The sequence below is a fragment of the Topomyia yanbarensis genome, chromosome 3, assembly GCF_030247195.1.
Source record: "Topomyia yanbarensis strain Yona2022 chromosome 3, ASM3024719v1, whole genome shotgun sequence".
Taxonomy (NCBI): domain Eukaryota; kingdom Metazoa; phylum Arthropoda; class Insecta; order Diptera; family Culicidae; genus Topomyia; species Topomyia yanbarensis.
In genome coordinates this window covers 399,560,475-399,583,502 of record NC_080672.1, presented here as the reverse complement: position 1 = coordinate 399,583,502, position 23,028 = coordinate 399,560,475, and the positions used below count along the sequence as shown (strand labels likewise).

The window sequence follows — 23,028 nt, the reverse complement described above, 5'->3', positions numbered from 1 at the left end:
CTCGCAGTATTGGATCCTCCCTCGCCGAAGAACGAGAACGAAATTCGCCAGTATATAAGCTGCTTCCGGACCATCGACAACCAGCGGGTGCTGAACGCCATGTCCCAGAAGGTGGAACCCAGGCGGTCGTAAGGGGCAGGAAATTGGTACGGGACGCGGGCAACCGGAAGGACGAAGTGATCAAGACCGGGCTAATAATGGTTTGATTTTTACGGCATAATATAATATGTATCCACACCCCCAAACCAACACAGCAAAACCGAATGTCGTAGCACCTATACTTCTATCTTTTTCGAATATGGATTAGAATTGTAGCTCCCTTTTTTGGGGGCATTTGGATCAACCTTGCGCTATTGCTGCGATTAGCTAGGTAGTGATTTATATACTTTCTGGTAAAGTGAGTATGTGTTGTGTTATTATGTAGAACAACTATGAAGAATAGTTAATAACAGGGCGGCAAGTTTATTTTAAAACGGTGCAATTATTTTGTACATGATATGTTAATTTTTTCATCTAGTTCATGTCTATCTCATAAAAAAACCCTACCTATTAAGGATTTTAACTGTAGCATTTAAGAGTTCTGTTCTGTACTTACTATTCAGATTTAGTATTGTTTGTTAATTATGTTTGAGTTTTCCTCTTAATGTTTATCAGTAATATTTATTAATACTATTATTTTCACTTTAATTGAATAAACTAAGTTTGGTTTTTTACTATTTATTTTGTTTTGGGTTACCAGATATCGCAACAAGCAAAGGCCGGATTTTTCGGTATTAGTTTATTGGTCGATTTTAGGATCCTTGCTTTGGAGTGATTACCGAGCGTTTGTCCTACACATTTGACCCATCTAGTAAAAATTTTCTTACATTCATTGTCTCTAGACATCCGGGGCAAGATGAATACCCAAACGGGGCCTTTTTGGAAGAACATTCACAGACAAAATATCCAAAGGGGGCAGGCATTGCGTAGTTGGTAAATCGATTGCCTTGTACACAGCTAACCTGGGTTTGATTCCCAACCCCGCACATAGAGTTAAAGATTTTTCTAAAAAAGGGATTTTTCTAACCCGAAAAGAGGTGAAATCTTTTGAATTTCATATGCTTGAAAATGTCTGACACCTTTCCCTTTCCGGCTGCTGTGTGGAATAATGACGCTGAATCCCTCTGGATAAAGACGCGTCATCTCTATATTTACCTATCTTATGAATTATTTGTCAATGTCATTCCAATCGAGGACGAGACATGTCAACGGCCCTCGTTCCAGAAGAATTCGAAGCGATTTTCTTCGGATTGAGTGCCTTTGACAGGTCTCGTGCTCGATTGGAATGATACTGACAAATAATTCATAAGATCAAGATAGAGATGGTGAGTCTTTATCCAGAGGGATTCAGTGTCTGTAGTGTAGAACTCCTGCCTAGGGAGTTGTGCATAGTCTACCTCGAGTAGGTTACGTCGTCCAATACCACGCACTCGGATTTCGTTGGCATCATCCAAGAGGTTGACATGACGAAATTTTTTCTAAATGCAAATGAGGAGCGCTTTAGTTTGCTTCAAATCAGAGAAAGTGTGCATTGGTTTCTTTTATTTACTGTTATTAGAGTGGCTCGAAAATGACATTTTTCAGCACAGCACTTTTTGAGTTCCTTTTGTGGTCCCAAATGCCTGTGAAAAGTTTGGGAGCGGTCGGTTGCTTCCCGGGTTTGCGCATTGCGTTTAAAGTTTGTATGGGATTTTATATGGGGAAATCAATTATTTTGCATTTACGTTAGTAAAGATCGCTATTTCACTCAATATGAAAAACCAGGTTTATAAAACGATAATTCAAACCTTGGTTAACAACTTTGTCGAAACCGGTAACTAGCTACGAGATTTCAAAAAATAGTTATAACGATTTTAAAACTTATGGTTCAATCCAAATGCAGAAATTAATTATTTCTTCCAACACTGTCAGTACACCACGACACCGATACTTTAAAGTTGAACAAATGAGAATATATTCATCGCAGAGACTTGGTACCTTTGAATGAATTGTTCAGAATGAATTGCTGAATAACACAGACGTAGTCAGAAAATGAAAAGAAGAGTAAGGGGGAGGTTTGTGTACTCCCCAGTTCCCTTTTTAGATAGTTTAGTATAACATAAGGAGCACATCTTCAACGCAGGTTTGTACCGTCGAATTAAAAATTAATCTTACGTGTTTGAGTGCTACTATTTAAGGGCTCTACTGTTATGTCATTTAAAATGGTACAACGGTTTATAAGTTTTACATATTTTAAAACCCTATTTCTTAGCCGTCAGAATTTTAAAAAAAATGCATATCCTTAGATTCCTTGAAGTCTTGGAATTGTTTTTTTTTGAAGTTTTCGTTTGAGAATCTAGGAACGAAACCAGGATAGTTACTTCAAACAAGCGTTTTTTTATGAAATTGAGTTAATTTCACGCAAAACAGAGGTGATCTTGGTGGACCAGCAATATACTTAAGGTTAGAACCCAACGCGATTTCCAGACCTGAGTTAGTTTTTGCATCAAGCAAAAATAACATAAATTTGTAGGTGTAAATCCTAAATATTGTAAATGTTTTTTCCCACAACAAAGATTGTAGTATGATTCATATTTGGGTCTCTCAAAATATTAAGAAAGTTCAGTCGTTGACTTTTACAAGGACGTAATGATTCTTTGTCTTATACAAAACAATCTAAAAAGGGACCTGGGGAGTACACAAGACCCCCCCACCCCCGCTTCTTTTCATTTTCTGACTACGTCTATTTTATTCAGCAATTCATTCTGAATATTTCATTCAAAGATACCAAGTCTCTGCGATGAATATATTCTCATTTATCTAAGTTTTTAATGTCGATGTCGGTGGTGCACCGGCAGTGTTGGAAAAACTAATCAATTTCTGCATTTGGATTTTACCATAAGTTTTAAAATCGTTATAACTATTTTTTGAAAACTCGTAGCTAGTTACGGTCTTCGACAAAGTTGTTAACCAAGGTTTGAACTATAGTTTTATGTAGCTGGTTTTTCATTATCAGTGAAATAGGGATCTTTATTAATTTAAATGCAAAATAATTGATTTCCCCATATAAAATCCCATGCAAACTTTGAACGCAATGCGCAAACCCGGGAAGCAACCAACCGCTACCAAATTTTGCACAGGCATTTTAGACCACAAAAGGAACTCAAAAAGTGCTGTGCCCGCTAGTTTAAATCATTTTGAAGTTTTCCCATACAACCGCGAGCCACTCTAGTAGTTATCCTCTACACGAAAAAAAATGTTCCCAAAATCGTGAATAAAGTGCCATGAATTCACGTTTTTACGTTACGCCAATCACGTTTTTACGTTACGAAAACCAGACCATGAAAAAAATCATGGCTTTTATAATTATGTTCAATTTCTCTTCAGTAACGCCCGCGTAACGGAGTGGAAATATTTGTTTTTGTTTTGTGAACTCCAGTCACGGATTCCGTCAAATTATTTCTAATTCGATTCTCAGTAAGCGAACTAGTTCACAACTTTATGAACATTATTCATAAATCCGAAAATTGAATCATGATTTTGTTCATAGATATAGGAACATTAGTTCACAAAATCAAAATTTTGTGGCTATATTTTCGTGAACTATTTCATGAAATTCGGAATTTTATTCATGAAAAGTCACCATCCAATATCCGTGCTCGTGAAATAGTTCACGAAATCATGAAATATTATTCATGTATTCGTGAACCGGTTCATGATTCCTAACAATATTAGCTACGATCCAATATCCGTGCTCGTGAAATAGTTCACGAAATCATGAAGTATCATTCATGTATTCATGAACTGGTTAATGATACCTAGTAAAACAGTCACGACTTATCATTCGTTTTCGTGAAAAAGTTCACGAAATCATAAAATATTATCCACGTATTCGTGAACTGGATCATGATTCCTAGTACATGATTTACGATCTATCTAGTATCTATTTGCGTGCTTGTGATATTTAGAAGATATCCCCAATCATTTACAATTTCATGCAACATGGTAATGAAATTTTTACGTGAACCCTTTCACAAAATTTGGAGTATTATTCGTGGAATCATTTTTGTTCCATGCACTTTTTCATGAAATACCCAGCTGCTAGCGACCAGTAATAGGTACGAGCAGTAGATACAAAAAAAAACTATTAGGACCTCGAACATCTTTATTCACTTGATAAGGTTTATTGTGATGTCTGGATAGAAAACGAAATCTGCACTGAGAACCTCACGTAGTGTGCGTGATATAGTTCACAGAACCAGATATCGCGGGAGAGTTTAATTTTAATGATCCAGTTCATATTGTCACGTTATTCCGAGTACAAAAACTGTTAGTAACCAAAAATAATAGATCACGATAATTAAGAATTAATATATTGTCTTCGAATTAATAAATTTTCGTACAGACTGAAATACTATACTAACTTAAACCTATTTTCACTTTGAACATTTCTCTACTTAAGTTAAAGTCAAAATGATAAAAAAACGCTATTGAAGAGCTCACAGCAAACATCTACCGGGTTATTCTGGCCGTACTGCGTGCGATGAGTAGAGCGCCGAAAGAAGTCCATTCTCCGCAGAGACCTACCAGGAACGTTGAAGTCCAGCTTAGCGAGAAGCAGAGGGCAGTCAATGTTGTCAGCGAGAAGATCGAACACAAAAAGTCGCTGCAGAAAAACTCTCCTGTTTTGTAGCGTAGGCAGGTTGATAAGAGCACAACGATGCTCATACGGTGGTAGTTCAAATCGATTTCTCCAGGGAAGCCGTCGAAGGGCATACCGGACGAAGCTCTTTTGCACCCGTTCTATGCGATTAATGTGTACGGTGTGATACGGGGCCCAAACGATAACTCCATACTCTAGAATGCTGCGTACCAGACTGATGTACAGTGTCTTCAGGCAGTAGACGTCGTTGAAATCTTGGGTGTTTCGTTTGATGAGTCCTAGTACTGCATAGGCTTTAGCAGTTACTGCATTGAAGTGTTCGATGAAACGTCGCTTACGGTCAAGTATAACACCAGGGTCCTTGATTGATGAAACTCGTTTTACTGGGGCAGCGCTCACTGCATACTCAAACGTAATTGGCGAGAGTATTCGTGTGAATGTGATTATGTTGCATTTCTGAATGTTTATAGTCATTCCGTTTCTATCACACTAACTCATGATCCTATCTATGTCCATCTGAAGTGCACAACAATCTACCAGAGTTGTTATGATGCGATAAATTTTCAGATCATCTGCGTACATCGCCTTACACGATGTCAATTCGCTGCAAATGTCATTCACAAAGAGCACGAAGAGAAGAGGTCCAAGGTGACTCCCTAGAGGTACACCCGATCTGATGTCGAATGGGTCTGAAAGTACAGTTCCAAGTCGCACAGATGCACTGCGGTTTGTACGAGAAGGTACGGTACGAGAAGATCCAATTGGTCAGCCAGTCCGGAAATCCGATTCGCCTCAACTTTTCAACAGCTAGCTGATGAGGAAGACGATCGAAGGCTTTGGAGAAATCTACATACACTGCATCAATTTGTTGTCGTTTCTCTAATTTATCAATCAGCGTTGACACATAGCTCATTAAGTTCGTCGTTGTTGAGCGCTTTCTAACAAACCCATGCTGATCTGTAGTGATGATGTGTTTTACTGCAGGGTAGAGAATATCTAACAGCATACTTTCAAAAACTTTTGGGAGGCAGCTCAGGATTGAAATTCCTCTGTAATTTATGACGTCATGGACGTTACCGGCTTTATGAATTGGTGTTATTAAAGCCTCCTTCCACTTGGCGGGAAAAATACTTTCACCGAGAGAGCGATTGAAAAGCATGGATATCGGTACAGCTAACGATGAAGAGCATTCCTTGACGAAACATGGTTGTATTCCGTCCGATCCTGGTCCCTTTGAACAACACCACGTAGATTGGTGTACACTTCGCGTTCGGTGAAAGATGTTACAGGCAAATTCAAGGAGAACGTCGGCAGACTACTCAGGTACGATTTAGACAAAGGTGGTGGGTTATTACTTACCACACTTTGAAAGAAAGACGAGAATAGATTTGCTGACTCCGCAGGTGTCGTTGAGGTCCTGTCACGGTAGTACACGTTTTCAGGAAAACCACGGGTGGATGTTTTGTTCCGCAAATAAGCCCAAAATTGCTTCGGCTCGTCCTTCATGTTACTCTCAAGTCGTGAAACGTATGATCGAAAGCAAGATGCATTCAATGATTGAAATTGTCGCTCTAAATCTCTCACAAACGATTTATCATCTTCACCTCTTTTCCGGAAAAATCGTTTACGAGCCTTCCTTAACCGATTTCGCAGATTGCGCAGCTCATCGTTCCACCAGGGGCGTTTATTTGTGCAACGGCGCTTTCGTCTTCTCAGAGGCACGTGTTGTTGAAAAATTAAGTCCAATTCGCGATAAAACCTATCCACAGCCTCGTCGAGAGTACCCAGTGATAATATTTCAATCCAATTGATGTTTGAGATTCTCGCATTTAGCTCGTCATAATCGCATTGATTAAAATCATACCACACATCTACATCGTCAATCACTGGTGAACCGTAAAGAGTCTCAATGGTCAAAACAAACGGATGATGATGACGATCCAATTTCATTAGCGGTACGGGTGGTTCTAGGATTTCAAAATCACTGGCACTACTTACAAAGGCTAAATCAAGTAATCTTCCACTGTCAGGTAGTTTACCTGTTGTAAACCAGAAGCGATCATAGTTTCGACTAACAACGGCGAAGAGAATTTACGAATACCATGCTGATATGATGAACATTAGTTACATTACTTTTTGAAAGTAAGCTCTAGAATAAAATATCATAACATGAACAGAAATTACGAAAATCGTGACTATGATCCTGAAATCATGAACACATATCACACAACTGGTGACAAAAATATCTAAAATCGTGACAAAGATCCTGAAATCATGATCATGAATTGCTCTATTCATGACTAAAATATCACGATAAAGTGAATAGAAATTACGAACATCGCGACTAAGATCTTGAAATCATGAACTTTGATCCCGCTAACGTCATAAGCATTCACAAGAATCGCGAATAAGCTCTTGAAATCATGAAGAACGTTTGACGGTCGACTGTATATCCCCAAATCGTGAACAAGAATCACGACAAAAACAAAACATGTCCAGGGAACAACAACAGTAACCCAACCAAACATTCTAATGTAACGCCATGTATATATTCGGGACAAACTGGTTTTTAGAAAACACAAATAGTTTTATGAATACGAGGTTTATTATTCATAATATCAGGAACTTGGTCACGGTTTTCGTAAATAGTTCAGTTCACGAAATCGTGACCTTTTGTTCATGAATTTATGAACGGATTTTTTCCGTGTAGGAAGAGATATGCGAAGACGCCATCTTGAGCCAGCTTACTGTCAAAATTTTGAGCCAGTCGATCATTATTTGACTGCATTGGTGCAATATTTTTGGGTAGTAATGTTAATTTTTTATTTTTGACGACAGTCTCTACTGACAGTCTTCCGGGTGTTTTAGCTGCCGGTCTGTGCAAATTTCTTGTTAAATTGCGTCACGTGTCACTCAAGCTTGATGCAGAAATATGGATGTGATCATTTCTGGAGAGTTGCTCTTTGAATTTCTTCTGGATCATTTCGTTTCGCTCTTCTACAGTCGTACATCGATATCTAACTTGGTTCGCCGCGGTAATCTACAAGGTGGAAGTAGTGATTTTGTAGAATGAAATTCAACAATTGGGTCATTAAGCTATATATAGTTTTCCGTTCCATTCGATAAATTTTAGGTCCAATATACATAATATAACATTATTTTTAAAAAAATCGCTGTAATACGTAAAAACGATTTTGTTGTTCTTTAAAATAAATCTTATGTAAACTTGGCAACCATACATAGGAAAACTGCGGTTGTTTACATCTGGCATATCAGGACAACACCCAAAATGAAAAAAACTATATGCACCATCCATTTTATGTCAAATAAAAATAACCCTCCGGGGAAACCGAGAAAACATGCCCTGTTTTTTTCTGACAGGGCATCATCTGTCGTGAAATTCGATATGTCAAATCCTTCCTATAGTGTCAAATCCAGACTGTCAACATATTTCTTTATTTTAAATTTTAATATTATTTTCACGTTATTGTTATTCCTGAGTTGGAAAAGAACATTGCTGCAATCACGAAAATCAGCTTTATCGATGAAAGTAATAAAAAACGACTTTTTTTTCTCATTTAATGACCCAATTGAATACTTTACGGTGACGTCACAAATGAACTGAGTGTTAATTTTTGACAGTTCGCTTGTACTGTTTACATGAACTTAGAAAAATTCTTTACGATTTGCTTCGAGGGAATCTAGTCGTCCACAAATTTTTCTAAGTCCATGTAAACAGTACAAGCGAACTGTCAAGAAAAGTGAAGTTAACTGTGTCAGTAAAGAACCTTATATTGCAGAAAATAGCTTTATGATCCGACCGACCCACTGGAGTGCCTTGCAGGCACTTCAGAAACAAAGCAGAATTACTCCAAGTTAGAATATGATCGATCTGACTTCGTTTAACTCCATTAGACCAAGTCCATTTAAAACTGGTGTTAATACTAGTGCTTCTAATTGCGAGCGAATGTAAGATGATGAAAAGTGGCATCTGTTTTCCACTGTTATTGAAAACCTCATGACCAACACAATTCCCAATAAGAAGGGATTCTTCACGAGTAAGACCGTTATTAGTTATCTTGCTGCTAAAATACCCTGCAATAATTAGTCGCTTTTGACAACCTGTGCTACATTCAGCAAATGAATGGAATTATAGATCTATATGGCAATAGAAATTAAATTTTATTAAATTAAATCTTTTTCCAAATAAGATATTAAAATACCTGATACACTAGCTCAACTGTTGTTACGGCATTTAATTGGCAAGGGACTGGAAGGTGAAGTATATTTTTCAATATTAGGAGCCATAGTACTCAAGGGAGAGCAAGGAGCTGAAGGAAGAAAGTTTGCGTGGAAAGGGTCATATGAGCAAGCTTAGAGTTTACCGGCGACTTAACCCTTTGTTTGCTACCGCAGGAGTCAGGATCTTTTGGCATTGGAAATGCGAATCACCTGAGTAACTTGTTACTTCACGCTGTGGGAACCGACAAAAAGTTAAGTCACGGTAAACTTCCACACTACGCATTTGCGACGTTTGAAACTCATTGAATGAACTAGGTTTTTTTGTTTTTGTGGTCCCTCGCAAATTGCCTGCCTGAGTGTTTTATTTGATCGACTATTGTGACTGTATCAGCATCTGTCATATGGTCACATGTGTTGCTGGTTCGCACGGTGTCGGCAGCTTTCACCAAAGCTGCGACGTTGGGGCATCACGGTAAATTCTTGTTTACCATTTTTTTTTTGTTAACGACCTATTGAGTCAATTTGTCAACTGTTGTTACGGCATTTAATTAGCATTTCTAATGCCAAAAGATCCTGACTCCTGCGGTAGCAGACAAAGCGTTAAGTCGCCGGTAAACTGTAAGCTTGCTCATATAACCCTTTCCACGCTTTTTTAAACTTCCTTCTTTCAACTCCTTGCTCTCCCTTGAACACTACGACTCTTAATATTGAAAATATACTTCACCTTCCAGTCCCTTGCTAATTAGCATACTAGCTCCACACATTGAATATTTGCACCGCGATGGTAACGCTTTTTATTTCTATGTTGACGCCCTGTCCAATCACAATCGCAAGGCCCCGTTTGCTGGTCGAACGAGGACATCCAAGATACCACTAATTGGATGTAGCCATTTCAGCATAATCCGAGATAACCTAAAGAACCTCAATATGTACGTGTTAACCTGCCAAAAAATTATCCAGGCCGACACGTTTCTTCTCTGTTCTGGAACCATGGTTCAATATTAGCTGCATTTTACCCAGAAGGCGTTCCCTCCTCCAGTTACCAAACAGAAGCGATGCAATATTACACAATAAACACACTTGATATCCAACAGTGAGCTCACTTTATCCTTTTTTGTGGGAGTGCAGAACAAAATTATAATCGTCTCTAGGCAACAATAATAATTCCGTACTGCAGAAGCAGCAGAAAGTAATTCAAATGGCATTAGTCTTACAATCTGTTCCCATCGCTTCTAGCTTAAAAGATTTTACTGCACCTCACGAAAACGAAAGCACTTTATAACGGGACTAGATCCGGATAAAAACTAGCGATGGGGATTGCTTTTGCGGCGACAGACAGTAAATAAGTAATCCATTCCGAACATAGTGAAGGTACAGAGAACGTATTCGTCACTGTTGTGCTATCTTATGACAAGCGACATTCAGCACATTTCGATAACTCAATATAACTTTAGATAATTCCAAGACAGAGTGATTTGAAGCAAAAAATTCACAATTTCTCAGCGTGTTTCGTGCTAAAGAAGTAACCAAGCAAAATTTTAAAGTGCGGGGTTGGGAATCGAACCCAGGTGAGCTGTGTACAAGGCAATCGATTTGCCAATTACGCTATGCCCACCCCCAGCGTAGACTTTTATGGGGATTATTTGGTGTCGGAAACTATCCTTTTCGAACACGAAAATAGGCAATCCACTCCTACAGTAAAGTTTAGTTTTACGCCGCGACAGCTGCTGTTAAATGTGCACACAGAAGACACATTGAAGCACATTTCCTGATGGTGTGAGGAAATGAATGAATCCAGTTCCATTTCCAACTGCTGGACAAACGAGCAAAGAAACCTAAACAAAGCTTCCGGAACTTGTTTCCTTATTTCCTGCATTTGTTCGGTTAGTCCTAGAAGTATGTATATTGCTGGCATGCTAAATGAAGCGTGCCGCTAATTAAAAAGCAACAATGTTTTGTTCTATGTGGTAATGCTCAGATTTCTGCTTTCGGCAACGCTAATGCTGTCGGATAAATATATATATTACAGTGAGCAAAAGGCGTTTGGATTTGAGTTTAATCATAAAGCAGGAAAATTTGACAGGTAGGGGAGACTGGGAAAAGTCGATAAGGATTTCGTCTTTTGGCTGTAAGGCAAATGTAGTTGCTTCTTTCTAAAATTTAAATACACTACACTCTAGTTTACACCTTACTGAACATATAGTCTCAACCTCAAGATCAATTTTTTCAAAGGAATGATGAAAAAAATGTTTCTATTCATCTTCGTTAATTTATCAATTCACCACAAGACCAGGATTCATAAGTCATAATAGTTGACAACAACATTTTATGCGTTGCGTTGCGTAAGCAAAGTATACTTGCCGTTCGTAACCTAGATAGGGAAGTGCTCACTGTTGCATGGGTTGGCAAGAACAGCCCACCCACATGATCCGGCGAGCACCCCCGAGCAAATTGCGATGTCGATGGCGGATTCCGTCTGTCCACGGATAAAGGTCGAAATGGCATCGTTGCGAACAACGGATCCGTTGTTTTCGACTACTTTGGCGATATCGTTTCTTCTCCTGCTGCATGTACGGGAGCCCCACATCGTGTGGTGTCTGTTTATATTTCCCATGATGATAAATTGGGTCTCAACTTGCTCAATGTGCTGCTGAAGTTTGAACCGGGTACTACCGGAGATGGACAGGGATATGACGGTGCACTGGACTGGGTAACCAATCTTGCGGGCGCACCGGTTACTAGTTCGGTATCCAGAGATATCGATTGGGATGGCTTATCGACCTAAATGGCCAGATCTTCGCTGGCGATTATTGTAATTTAATAAGATAGGCTTACGGCTAGCTGCCCAAAAGGGACGGCCTATGTGCGGATCTCCTTTACATCAGGACCACCAAACGGCCCAAAATGCAGTGTCATGCATATATTGCCAAAGGTGCATATGAGTTAGGGAGATGGTATAGACTTACCCGATGCATGACGTGGTTGTCTCCCTGAGTAGCGCCATTTGCGTCGTCGATTGTCATTCAGGATCAGGCGGAACGTTCGTGCGGACCCCTCCCTTTCGCTTTTCGAACTGCTTTTGCCAACCGCGCTAATCGAGCAACAGAACTGCGCTTTCGCTGCATGAAAAATGTCAAGTACACCTCGTGCAATTTCACACGGGACCTGATTGCATCAGCTGGCCCCTTCTCGTTGACACCACCACGCGGTTTCACTCTGGACACTTTTTTTCACGGATCGTTTTACGAACACTCTGGCATAGCCAGGAAAAAAGAGGAGATTTCCACGAACATACGGTTGCTTTTTGCTTTCCCCTCTCTTTCATTGACGTTGTCGAATCAATGTTGTCAACTATTGACTTTTGAGCGCAGTATGCATTTGCCTTTCTTCATGATTTCTGTAGCTGAGTACCTGCACGTTCCCTTTGAATACCTCATATTGCACCAAATTTAACTTAAATAATTATTAACGTAACACGGAATCCCACGAGTATCGGTGTCCAAACTATTATGTCGGATTTGTCTGATTTTGGATGTGCATTTCCTGCAGCGCCAAGCGGATGTGTTCTGTCTGAGCAATGATCCTTTGCAGATCTCCCAGGCATCCTCCGTGTTCCACTCGATGGCCAGTGTTGTTGGTTTGATCGTCGAAGCAGTGCAGTGAAGGTACCCGTAACCTCCGACGGCGTTGTTGTGAATGCCTACGGGAGATATTCAAACAGCGGACGGTTCCGAACGGGCCGGCACAGGAAAGTGGGCGCTTGTGTTTCCGCTAGGTAGAATTTTTTGGAGCGGTAGGGTTTGCGGTGAGAAGACAGATACTCTCGTCTTGGCAATGATTAGTTTGCAACTGATGTTGGGTGGTGGTCTGTTTCTTGGGTGCATCCATGCCAAAGACTTTTCCGGCCGCTGTACCTGTGAGCGAAAATGCAGATGGATTTCTATTGGGGTTGAGTGTGCTGGTACGTTCCCGGATGGTGCTCGGGCTTCCTGCACCAGCAGCCGCCGGGGGAGCACCGTTACAAGATGGAACATCCCAGTCAGGGCCGGCACGGAGAAGTGGGCATCTCAGTTGGTTATGGTCACAGATGTGTTGAGATTTAGCGTGATCAGCATGGTACCCTTCTTAGACGTGCTACCCTAGATGTACTATCTTATTTTCTTGCTAGTACCACATGGAACCAAGCTAAGCTCTCGTCGAACTCGTTGCTGTTGGTGTTTGGATTTGCCCCGGCTAAGAATTCTTCCTGGTTGCCCGCCAGGTGCGGAAGGATCGGGAGACTTCAGCCGGTCCTCGCTGTTATTGAACTGATTGCTTGCTCTTCTAGTTTCAGGTGTCGTTTTTACGATTAGGCGGATGGATCTCCTGTTCTGGAACCCTGCAAGGTATGGGGCGCCGGAGCTGGCATTGATTCCCGTTGTTTGGGGTTACTGTGTTGGAGGATTTTCTGGTTTCTGGTCTGTGGTAAATGTTTGTGAAGCGGTACAATAAATGCTAGTTGTGATATTAAAGATACTTCCGTGTGAGGGTTTCAATTATTCTGTGTCGACAGCCGCCGGCGGTGCATCAGACATGTCCGGAACTTTTCTGATCAGGGTCGACACAGGTAGGCTTCGTTTAATATTGCAGTCGAATTTTATGTTGTTTGTTGTCGTCCCAATAAGGATTCTGCGATTCGGAAATATCGAGGGACACTTGGGACACGGATTTTTGTAGTGCTTCGAGATGTTCCAAGTTCCGACTAATGAAGGGCTGTTGTTGCAGGAGCTCGATCGTGTCATCCTTTGGGTTTTGGTGGTGTTGGTTAGCTCTATTTATTCCGTTCGTTACTTCTAACTGTTGTTGTTTGGTAATTCTGAGTTGGCGGAGAGCCTCACCTAGGTTTTTTAGGCATGGTATCTCGTCGTCCCGGTTGTTTCCCTTTAGCGGATTAATCTTTCCGCTTTTAGCTTAATAATTTCCTCCTTAAGACTGGCGGTAGTATAGTCCTTCTAGTCTCTTCTCGAATCCGAGCGGTATCGAGTCTGTTTGGCAAAGCTGGGTCATCTGTGGTGTTGTGTGATCGCCGTTGCAGTTTATGCACTTCGGGTCGTTGGTGCATGAATTGTCTTGGTCTGATTGGTAGTTCTGACTTCAATTTAAGCAAGTTTCCTGGTTGGGACACGCTCTAGAACCATGCCCATTTTTTCACTGCTGGAGCATAACATAGGAGTAGGGAAGTACAGCCAGACACTTGTGCATACCTGGTCGAGATAGATGTATTCGGGAAGGACTGAACCGTGGAACGATATCACCGCAAGGAAGGTATTGCTTAAAACCCCGTTGAATTACTTGGTGATCCTAGGGACCGCTACAACTCCTTGACCTGTCAGCTCCTTTAGGAATTCGTCAATAGCCCTATCTTTGGTGTCGATGTCGTATATCACACCCTGAGTGATAATGAGCGTGGGGTGAGAGACCACCTCAACCTTTTGGTCGTCGATCAACTCGTTCATACGCAGCGGTGCATGATTCGCCGGATCACGAGCAGCTTGTAGTCAGTCGGGCATCGGACTTGCCTTCTGACGCTATGGCTCGCAGTAGCAAAGTCTGTTTATCGATTATGTCACCTGAGTTTAAGTACCTAGGCAACGTCCGACTTAAAAGAGGTTCCCCTGATGGGGGGGAAGTTCGTTGGGTGGGCGGAAACATTGGAAAAACCATGTTGACGGTTCAAAAACTGTTGGTTTGATAGAGGTGCATTGGTACTCAGCTCCTTTGGGGCTTGTGCATTTGGTATCGGTAGGAAAAAATCGTTTCAGGTTTTTTCGCTAAAAAATCGAGTCTTTGCACGGTGTATTTATTAGAACAACTTTATGCAAAAAATTCAGCATCTCTGAAACTTCGGAATGTGAAAGAATAGACTTTCTCCTTTCATATGAAACTAAAATCAAAATAATCCGTCGGGGGGTCCAGAGCAACTTTTTTTTAAGTTTTTTTCGTAACAACATAGGTTTTACTACTCGAGCTAGTTAATATTTCTGTCTCTAGATGGTGCTTTAGACATTCAAACAACACTAAAAGTGAGAATTTGGTACAAAATTTAATTGTCTACAAGTTTGTTGACAACTAAAAATTGATCTGAAATCGCCCGGAAAAGTTGTTTAAGATTTTAACCAATTTATATCTAAGATAGTTTCACACGAGGCCTAGTGGTTTGGAAATATATTTTCTCGCCATTATTTCATTACCAAAAAAACAATTTTTTGGTTCAAGTTTTCCGATAGGTTCGAAGGAACTACCATTCATCGGAAGGTAGTGCTTGGTTACAAGGGTTTACTTACATTTATGTTTTAGAAGGGACCATATGTCGCAAAATTTAGGTTATGAACGTCAGCTATTATAATTCCGTTCAAGACGAAATGTTGAGACACACCGTTTCTAATTGAACGCAAACCACAGCAGTAACTGTCCAAATTAGTGGTTAGCGTGAAACGATTTATTCAAATATTCTCCGCAAAGTATATTGTGACAGTTGGATTTTACGAGCATTTCCTATCAATTATGCGAGATATCGTTAGTAAATTGATCCTAGATTATGCGAAATGCATTACTTTTGAAAACAAAATATGATTTGAGTACAAGAAAAACCTTATATACATACAAGTCCTCGAATATATCTCCCAAAAATAATCTTGATCCAAAAACTCAAAGTTTTTTGTTGACTGTTTGTCACATTGAGTTATTTTTGAAAAAGATAATCAGCGGTTTTAACCAAGCGTTACGATGAAATCCGCGAAATATTGCAATGGTGTTAAAAGTTTCATTGGGTTTGTTCAAATATAAAGATTGAAGTTCAGGACAAGTGAATTTTTGTACGAAGATGCTAACAGAGTAGGAGGTTCATGCAAGAATAGTTATCAGTCATCCCCGAGAACAATCGAAAAAATAAAAAAGAAGGCATACATCATTGAAAAAGCTGTTTCTGCGGGAGGAATCACTCACCATCTTGGAAAAGAATACTAATATCATACTAGTTTGGTCAACACTTATCTAAGACTTCTCATCCCAAAAATATTAATAGTGCCCTATATCTGGTGGAATCTAGAATTATAATTTTCAGCTAAAAGATGAGACTTTCCAAGCTCTCAAATTCCGCTGAATGCACTTTTCAACTAAACACAACTATTTGGCAAATAAAAAAATTGCGTGTGAATTGACTTACAAACCACTAGGGCTTCTGTGAAACTAGACCTAGACTTCGTTAAAATAATAAACAACTTTTCCGGATAATTTCAAATCGGTTTTTAATTGTTAACAAAGTTGTAGATAATTAAATTATCTATCAGATTCTCACTTTTAGTGTTGTTCGAATGTCTAAAGCACCATCTAGGGGCAGAAATATGAACTAGTTCCATTGTAAAATCTATGTTTTCACGAAAAAAATATAAAAAAAAAGTTGCTCTAGACCCCCCGACGGATTATTTTGATGTTTGTTTCAAATGAAAGGGGAAAGCCCATTCTATCATATCCTGAAGTTGTTTAAAAAAGACACCGTGTTTGCTCTGACGAAGACACACTGAACTTATAACTCGCGGAAATGGGCCGTGGGAAAACCGTGAACTATATTGACCGGGTGGCACAAATCTCCGGTCAACATGCGCAACGTGCCATTTGAGCCAATCTCTTTTGATTCCTGAATTCCGAACTTTGGGAGGTATACCGGAGGCGTGGGCCGAGCGGAACTTTGGGTTTCTAAACGCGGAGCCTGTTTTGAAGACAACCGACGGCTCCGAGTGAACCTGACTACCGCAACTACATACCCACCCACAAAGTTGAAATTGATGGAGTGGTCACCGATTTGAGTTTGTTTGGCATTGATCTACTGAAGTACGGGGTTTGTGTTGCTGTGATTAACCCTCAAAAAGGCAAGCTAAAACTACGACTTCAAGAAGAATCGCTCATAAGACTCAATTAAATCAAAAGCTTCTTTTTTATCGTTTTATTAGTGAGATATTCGAAAGCCTGAACACACTCTATCATTTGTATTTCAAATTACAAGACCATTGCAACTAGAGAACTGTAACTATCCGGGCCTCTCAAACCCCTTGCCATTTTGAGGGTTAAAGGACCCCTAGCTCCAGTGAGAGAAGATTTTGGATGACAAAGGACCGGTGTGGCAAATACACAGAAAATCTTCATGATAACTCTTGCTGAAAGGCGTGCCTATTTAGGGGAGAGCCCAATTGATCTATTACCATGCCCTCATACCAAAAGTTCTCGGAGAATCTGAAGCGGTGCTCTAAGCATTCATCACGACAAAATATTATGCTGTGTTGGCTAAAGAAGAGTGCAACTCTGACATCCCCTTGAGGAGATTTCTGTTACTGCACCTTAAAACTATAAGCAGATAGGAATTCTTGAAAAGGCTAAAGTTTTTCTCTTGAGAGGTCACCAAATATAATAGCTCGAGGAAGCGGTGATACAAATCCTCTGATCTTAGAAGTTCGATATCAAACGAGTTTCCAGCGTCTCTAAGAACACCAAAAATCTCAGTGGCTCAACATTTCAACAAGGGATTTGGTGCAGAATTGGGTGGGCTTAGGTTGGACACCGGCCACTTTGTGTTATTTCGGAACTCCTCTTGGGACCGAGGGGACTCTAATTGTTACGAAACGACATGGGGTTGTCTTCTCGATTTTTATATTTCAATTGCAGACGTTTTAACTTAAGGTTCATAAGCCTCTAATAATCTCCAAAAATCGATTTACCAACTTCGCTATGCCCGCCTCCTGGCTTTTCGACGAGAATCGATTTTACAGAGAAAGCTTGGCTTATTGTTCTTAAAACTTGGTTTTATATTTCTAATTGGTTGGTGCCCTTAGCTAGGGGCTAATCCGGCAAACCGCTTGCTACGTGCCTGAATCTGGGGTACCATTCATATCTTTCTTTATAAACCTCTTGCTTATTGAATGTCTTGTTCTAAATTAGCATTATCAAAGAGAAACTTCGAAGTTTTTCGGCACGTTTGACTCATGATAGTTGGAAGCAATTCATTGTATGTTCGAGCCCCAATCTGGAAAGATTCTCTGTATTAGTACACGGTAAAAAATCTTCACGTTGTTGGAAAGTGATTTGCAGTTGATTTCGCACTACTTGCTCAACATTTCAATGCGATGTGTCAATCTGTTGGAATGGATCATTTAAAAGCGCTACGAAATCAACAGCAAATCACTTTCATTTGAAATGTGTTGCACATTGCTTCTAATAGATCTTGCATTTAACTATATACGTATTCCTTACGGTATATCCCATTATGGATTACCTGAGAACAAATAATTACATAATAAATTAACTACAAGTAAAATATACAATACTCACGTTCTACATTTCTTTGGAAATGCAAATTTTCCATTTTTGCTCCTATTTCCGAGCATACGTTTAGTGTTTTGACACTTGTAATTAAAGATGGAACCACTCAAATTCCATAGATTAGTACAGTGGTGCGAATTCAATGGATATTCATTTCAATTTAAAGATCATTTCTATTAAATAGCTTTCAAAGACCAGGTCATTCTGATACGAGTTATAAATCCTTAGAAAATCAATGCTAAGTCACTTCAATTGTTAGTGATACATGATAAACTGAATCAAGTGCAACATCATTTGAATTAGACGTGACAATTTTTTACCGTGTAGGATCGTAGCAATAGCCTGGCCATTTTCCTGTTTCTCAAAAAACGGTTGTAAAACCTTTCTATACAGCAAGCGAATATCCCACTAAGGTATAGTGGCAAGGTTGTGTTGTCTAAAGTTCTGGGTACTTGTCTGTTTTTTCTAGTTTTTTTCTCTCAGTTATATTTTATTTATTTATTTATTAATTATGGAGTTCAGTTATATTGTTTAATTTCAGCTGTTTTAACCACAGTAAGCCAATATGACATAACATGTTGTAAAAAAGCAATAATCTTTCCATTTCCCAATAACCATAATATTACCCAAACTTTGTTCTAGTTCCTAACAATCAATCATTTGGCACAAAATGCCTGATTTGAGCAGAGGATTTTAAATACACAAAAAGTCATATAAAAAAGATTATATTAGTAAGAGTTTTGGAACCATATTTTAGAGAAATATTTTCAAGCTCAACACAGGCGTCCTAGAAACTAAATCCCCGATACTGTTTCACAATCACTTATCCAGTCGAAATAAAACGAGTTTGCCCTTATACTTTGGCTGGACCAAAGCAAGGAAACACTTGGTGCGTTATTTTTTTTTCGTTCTCCTTCGCGAGCAAGCAAATCCTTTTGCAAAAGCTGAACCTTACAAGATTGATAAAATACATTTAAGCCAATAAATATTAATGTGATTAGCAGACAATCTCTTTGGTAAAAAGTAAAACTGAATAAACGAGATAAATGTGACCGCGTAATATAGTGTTTGTAACAATGAGAAACTAAACAATATAAAACCTAGACTAGCAAACCGAACGAAATGTTTACTAAGCAGTATGTTCTGCATCAAAGAGTTTCAAACCAACGTTGAATAAACGACTATCACCTGTTAAAAAAAACTTTCTACTCAAGTTTAGCAATACCAGCAAAAACATCTTTTGAATGTTCTCGTTTTATCCTGGAGGCAACTTCAAAAGATTAACAGCGTTCATATCTTTCCAAGTCTATAGAATAAAGTTCAGAAATATTGGAACTCTGCGGCCACTAAATGGTAATGCTGAGATATCAGAAATATCAGAAATAAAATCCCTTCTTCTAGAGTAACTGTTGAAATGTTAGTGCTGTAAGATGTTAACGTTTATACATGATTTCCAGTTGAAAATCAAAACTGAAAAAAACTACTTTTAGAACAAGTGATGTTAGTGATATCAGGCAGTCGTCTTGTAAAAGTCATCAAAATTTTTATCAAAATCATATTCACCATAAATCGATGGGAGCGACTCATTCCCAGATCAGCATTCGTACCGTCGCGAACGATTGTTGTTCGTCGACAGGTCGGATCCGATTCGCTATAGGTCGCTCCCCTCGCAAGAAATTGCAAATGTCAATCAGTCCGTGTACCGTCAGCTGTTTGTCGATCAAATCGATGTGATTCTCAATACACTCTCAGTAAATGTCAAACCAAACCAGCAAATAATACCAAAATGAAATGTTCAAACAAATCATTCAACGTTCATAGTCTTCAAACAGAACTAAGCAAGCGAACATCTATCAAACTCAAGTACCTTTCCACGTTTCAACAATGTAGCGCCAAAAAGTAGGAAAACAAAAATTTTAGAAACCGATTTCAACATTCACCACCGCATTTGTGTAGAGTAGTGAATCCGCCTTCACGGGGACAGCCGGCTGTCAACTTGTTGCTATCAGCTCTTTTGACAATCCAAACCACGATAGAACAGCAAAAAATAAAACATAATCCGTAGCACATCCCAATAATAGATTGTGTTGTACGAACAGGTGATTTCGAGCTAGGAAAACATTTATACTTTCGTCTACCGTTCAGTTATAACTATGAAATGACAAAAAATGATGCGAAACTGTAAGGAAAACTCCAATTTAAGCAAATCGAAATCATAGCAGAAGACAAATAAAGTCGTGTAAAGAGAAGCAAAACATTTATAGACAAAGAAAGGAAGTTGAATCTTTTGCAGACTGATGCAGATTTACGCTATAGAGAAAACGCGGATGAATTAGGTAAACAAACAAACAAAAAATACGGACTCACTCCCGCAATTATTTTCATATTTTGTTGACTTAATGCTAACATGGAATATGAACCATCTCTCTGTACAAATTCGCGTCCTTAATGTAAGCTGTTTCCATGGAAAATATCAAAACAAACACACAAGCATAGCTATAGAAAAACTTGTTGTCGGAGGTCAGATTCTAAACCAAACAGAAACAAACATCAGCATAGAATAAACTTTTTTCTCAAAACTTAATATAAACTCTTGTTGCTCCGCACAGCGACGCACTTTTGTACGAAAGTGAAATGTAATTTAGAGACTACATAATGTTGATATCTCGAAAGGATGTAACTGATACATAGAACAGAAGCAAAGAAGCATATTTTTCTATTACTTTAGCAAAGAAACTAGTACTACTATAAATAGCGTTACATGGCACCGCTGACAGAAAACAAAACTTACCAGCTATTTCCGACTCGTCCCTCTTAGCTATGGTAAAAAATGTGCACAATAGGCTCCGAAATTGGGGGTCCAAGAACTTGCGTGGAATGATAGCAATCAATGGTGTGAACGAACGTCTTCTAGGTATGCGGAATCTATCGAAATTAAAGCTCTATTGTAGCTATCGGGGCTTACGGCTGTACGCTCCGACGACTCGATCAATGTAACAAGACGTGACAAAATAAAGGATGTTTCAAATATTTTCACTTTTCAAGAGGAAACGGTGTCGTTTTTTTTTGTTTCTGGAACTCCGAAAATAACGTTGATTTGGTCAAAGATATGAAAATACATTTATACTTCCAAAAACATGATTCCCAATATATTTTAAATGCATCCCAATGTATTATTTTGAGAATACGAATAATCTCTTAGTTCAAAATGTAATCAACAGGACCACACCCTGTTACATTTAATTTCCTCTGTAGAAGCAACACGAGGGCAAGATCTAGCTTCGTGTCACTATTTAAATGTTACCCTGGAGTGGTACGAAGCCAACGGCTTCACTTTCGTACGCACTGGAACAAAGACACATCGAAAAATACTGGGTAATTCTGAGGCTGAAGAAGCTGCAGCCAGATGTTGTACAGAACCTAGTTTGGCTTATCAGTGCACATTGCAGTGGCTTGCTAAGCCAAATAAAATATCGATTTAACTAATTCTCATAAGCTTAAACAGAACTCTTTTTGTCTTGGGAGACATCACACAGGACTATGGGTTTGCTCAAAAACACAATGTTTTCGTTTTTTGAGTCAATCCGGCGCTACATTAGTCCTGTCACTAAGTTAGTGTCGGATTCTGGTGAGACAATGTCGAAACGGAAATTCCATAACTAATGAAAAATGACGTTTTCCGTTTGGTTTTAGCAGGTACAGGATCGGTTTTTATGGACATTTTTTATGTTTTCAATTATATAAATAGCCTCTAAGCAGGATTGGAAATAAAAAAAATCTAATATATTTTAAGTTAGTAGCTATTAATGTTGTTTATTTGAGTGTTGAATTGAATGGTTTAATATATTTTTGTATACGATGACTTGTTCTGGAGTTGTGAGCTTTAATAGTGAAGAAAAGTAAAATTAATGGTAGAAAAAATATTTTATTGTCGCAATCACATTATTTCGAAACTGTCGATTCTCACAGTAAAGGGAGACAGGCCTGTCTTTATCAGGAGACATGTTGGTAGACTTGAGTGATTCGTAGTTAAGCTGTCTAAGGTCGACTCCTGCCAACAGAATACAAAAGATTAGCCCGCAAGATTTTAAACATGTTGCTAATGACCCTGCCACTTCTGGTTTTCCGATCTGTATATTTCAAATCTTTGCTCTCACTTGAGTACTATGGCTCTAAATTTTCATGACTTTCCCTACTCAGCAATCTCTAGCTTATTGAATGTCGTTAAAAAGGAACTTTAAATTTACTATCTTTGAAGAATATTTCAATGTAAAACAGCACTTTATTGTGGAATATGAGCCAGTATAAATAAAATAATTAATCAATATTGAACTTTTGACGAAAAAAATAATTATATTCGATATTCGTACAAATTTCATCAACCTCTATCCTGTTTTTGTCTTGATGCAATAAAACCAAACGGAAGAACGATTTTAGGTAAGCAAGCCTCGGTTGTTGTGAATGACCATCTAGCTTCAGTTTTTGGAAGGAAATAGATGAGTGCAGACACAAAAGCTCCGGTCACGACATTCACCTAACAAAAACATTTTGGCGGTCAACTCTCGTAGAAGTAATTATAAAAAATACTCATCAAACAAATTTACTTCGAGATTTAATGTCTTCAGCAAAGTTTTCGAAAATGCTATTTCAATCAACTTTATTGAATGAAGTGGGCATAGCGTAGTTGTTCAGTCGATTGTCTTGTACGCAGCTAACCAGGGCACCATAAGCCACAAATCGATTTTTTTGGTCGA

At 39.0% G+C, this 23,028-nt stretch overlaps 2 protein-coding genes across 7 annotated transcripts in view; both read left to right on the top strand.

Moving 5' to 3' along the window:
• LOC131693718 (rap guanine nucleotide exchange factor 4-like) overlaps positions 1-21,325 on the top strand; it is a 352,448-nt gene extending 331,123 nt beyond the window's left edge. For all 6 annotated transcript variants that reach the window (XM_058981800.1, XM_058981798.1, XM_058981803.1 and 3 more), the window contains one exon: positions 8-21,325. In XM_058981800.1, coding sequence (XP_058837783.1) covers positions 8-132 — 125 coding nt within the window. In that variant the 3' untranslated portion in view covers positions 133-21,325. The remainder of the gene's footprint in view (positions 1-7) is intronic.
• Positions 1-23,028, top strand: part of LOC131693720 (NADH-ubiquinone oxidoreductase 49 kDa subunit-like) — a 366,118-nt gene that overhangs the window by 269,944 nt on the left and 73,146 nt on the right. The window lies entirely within an intron of this gene.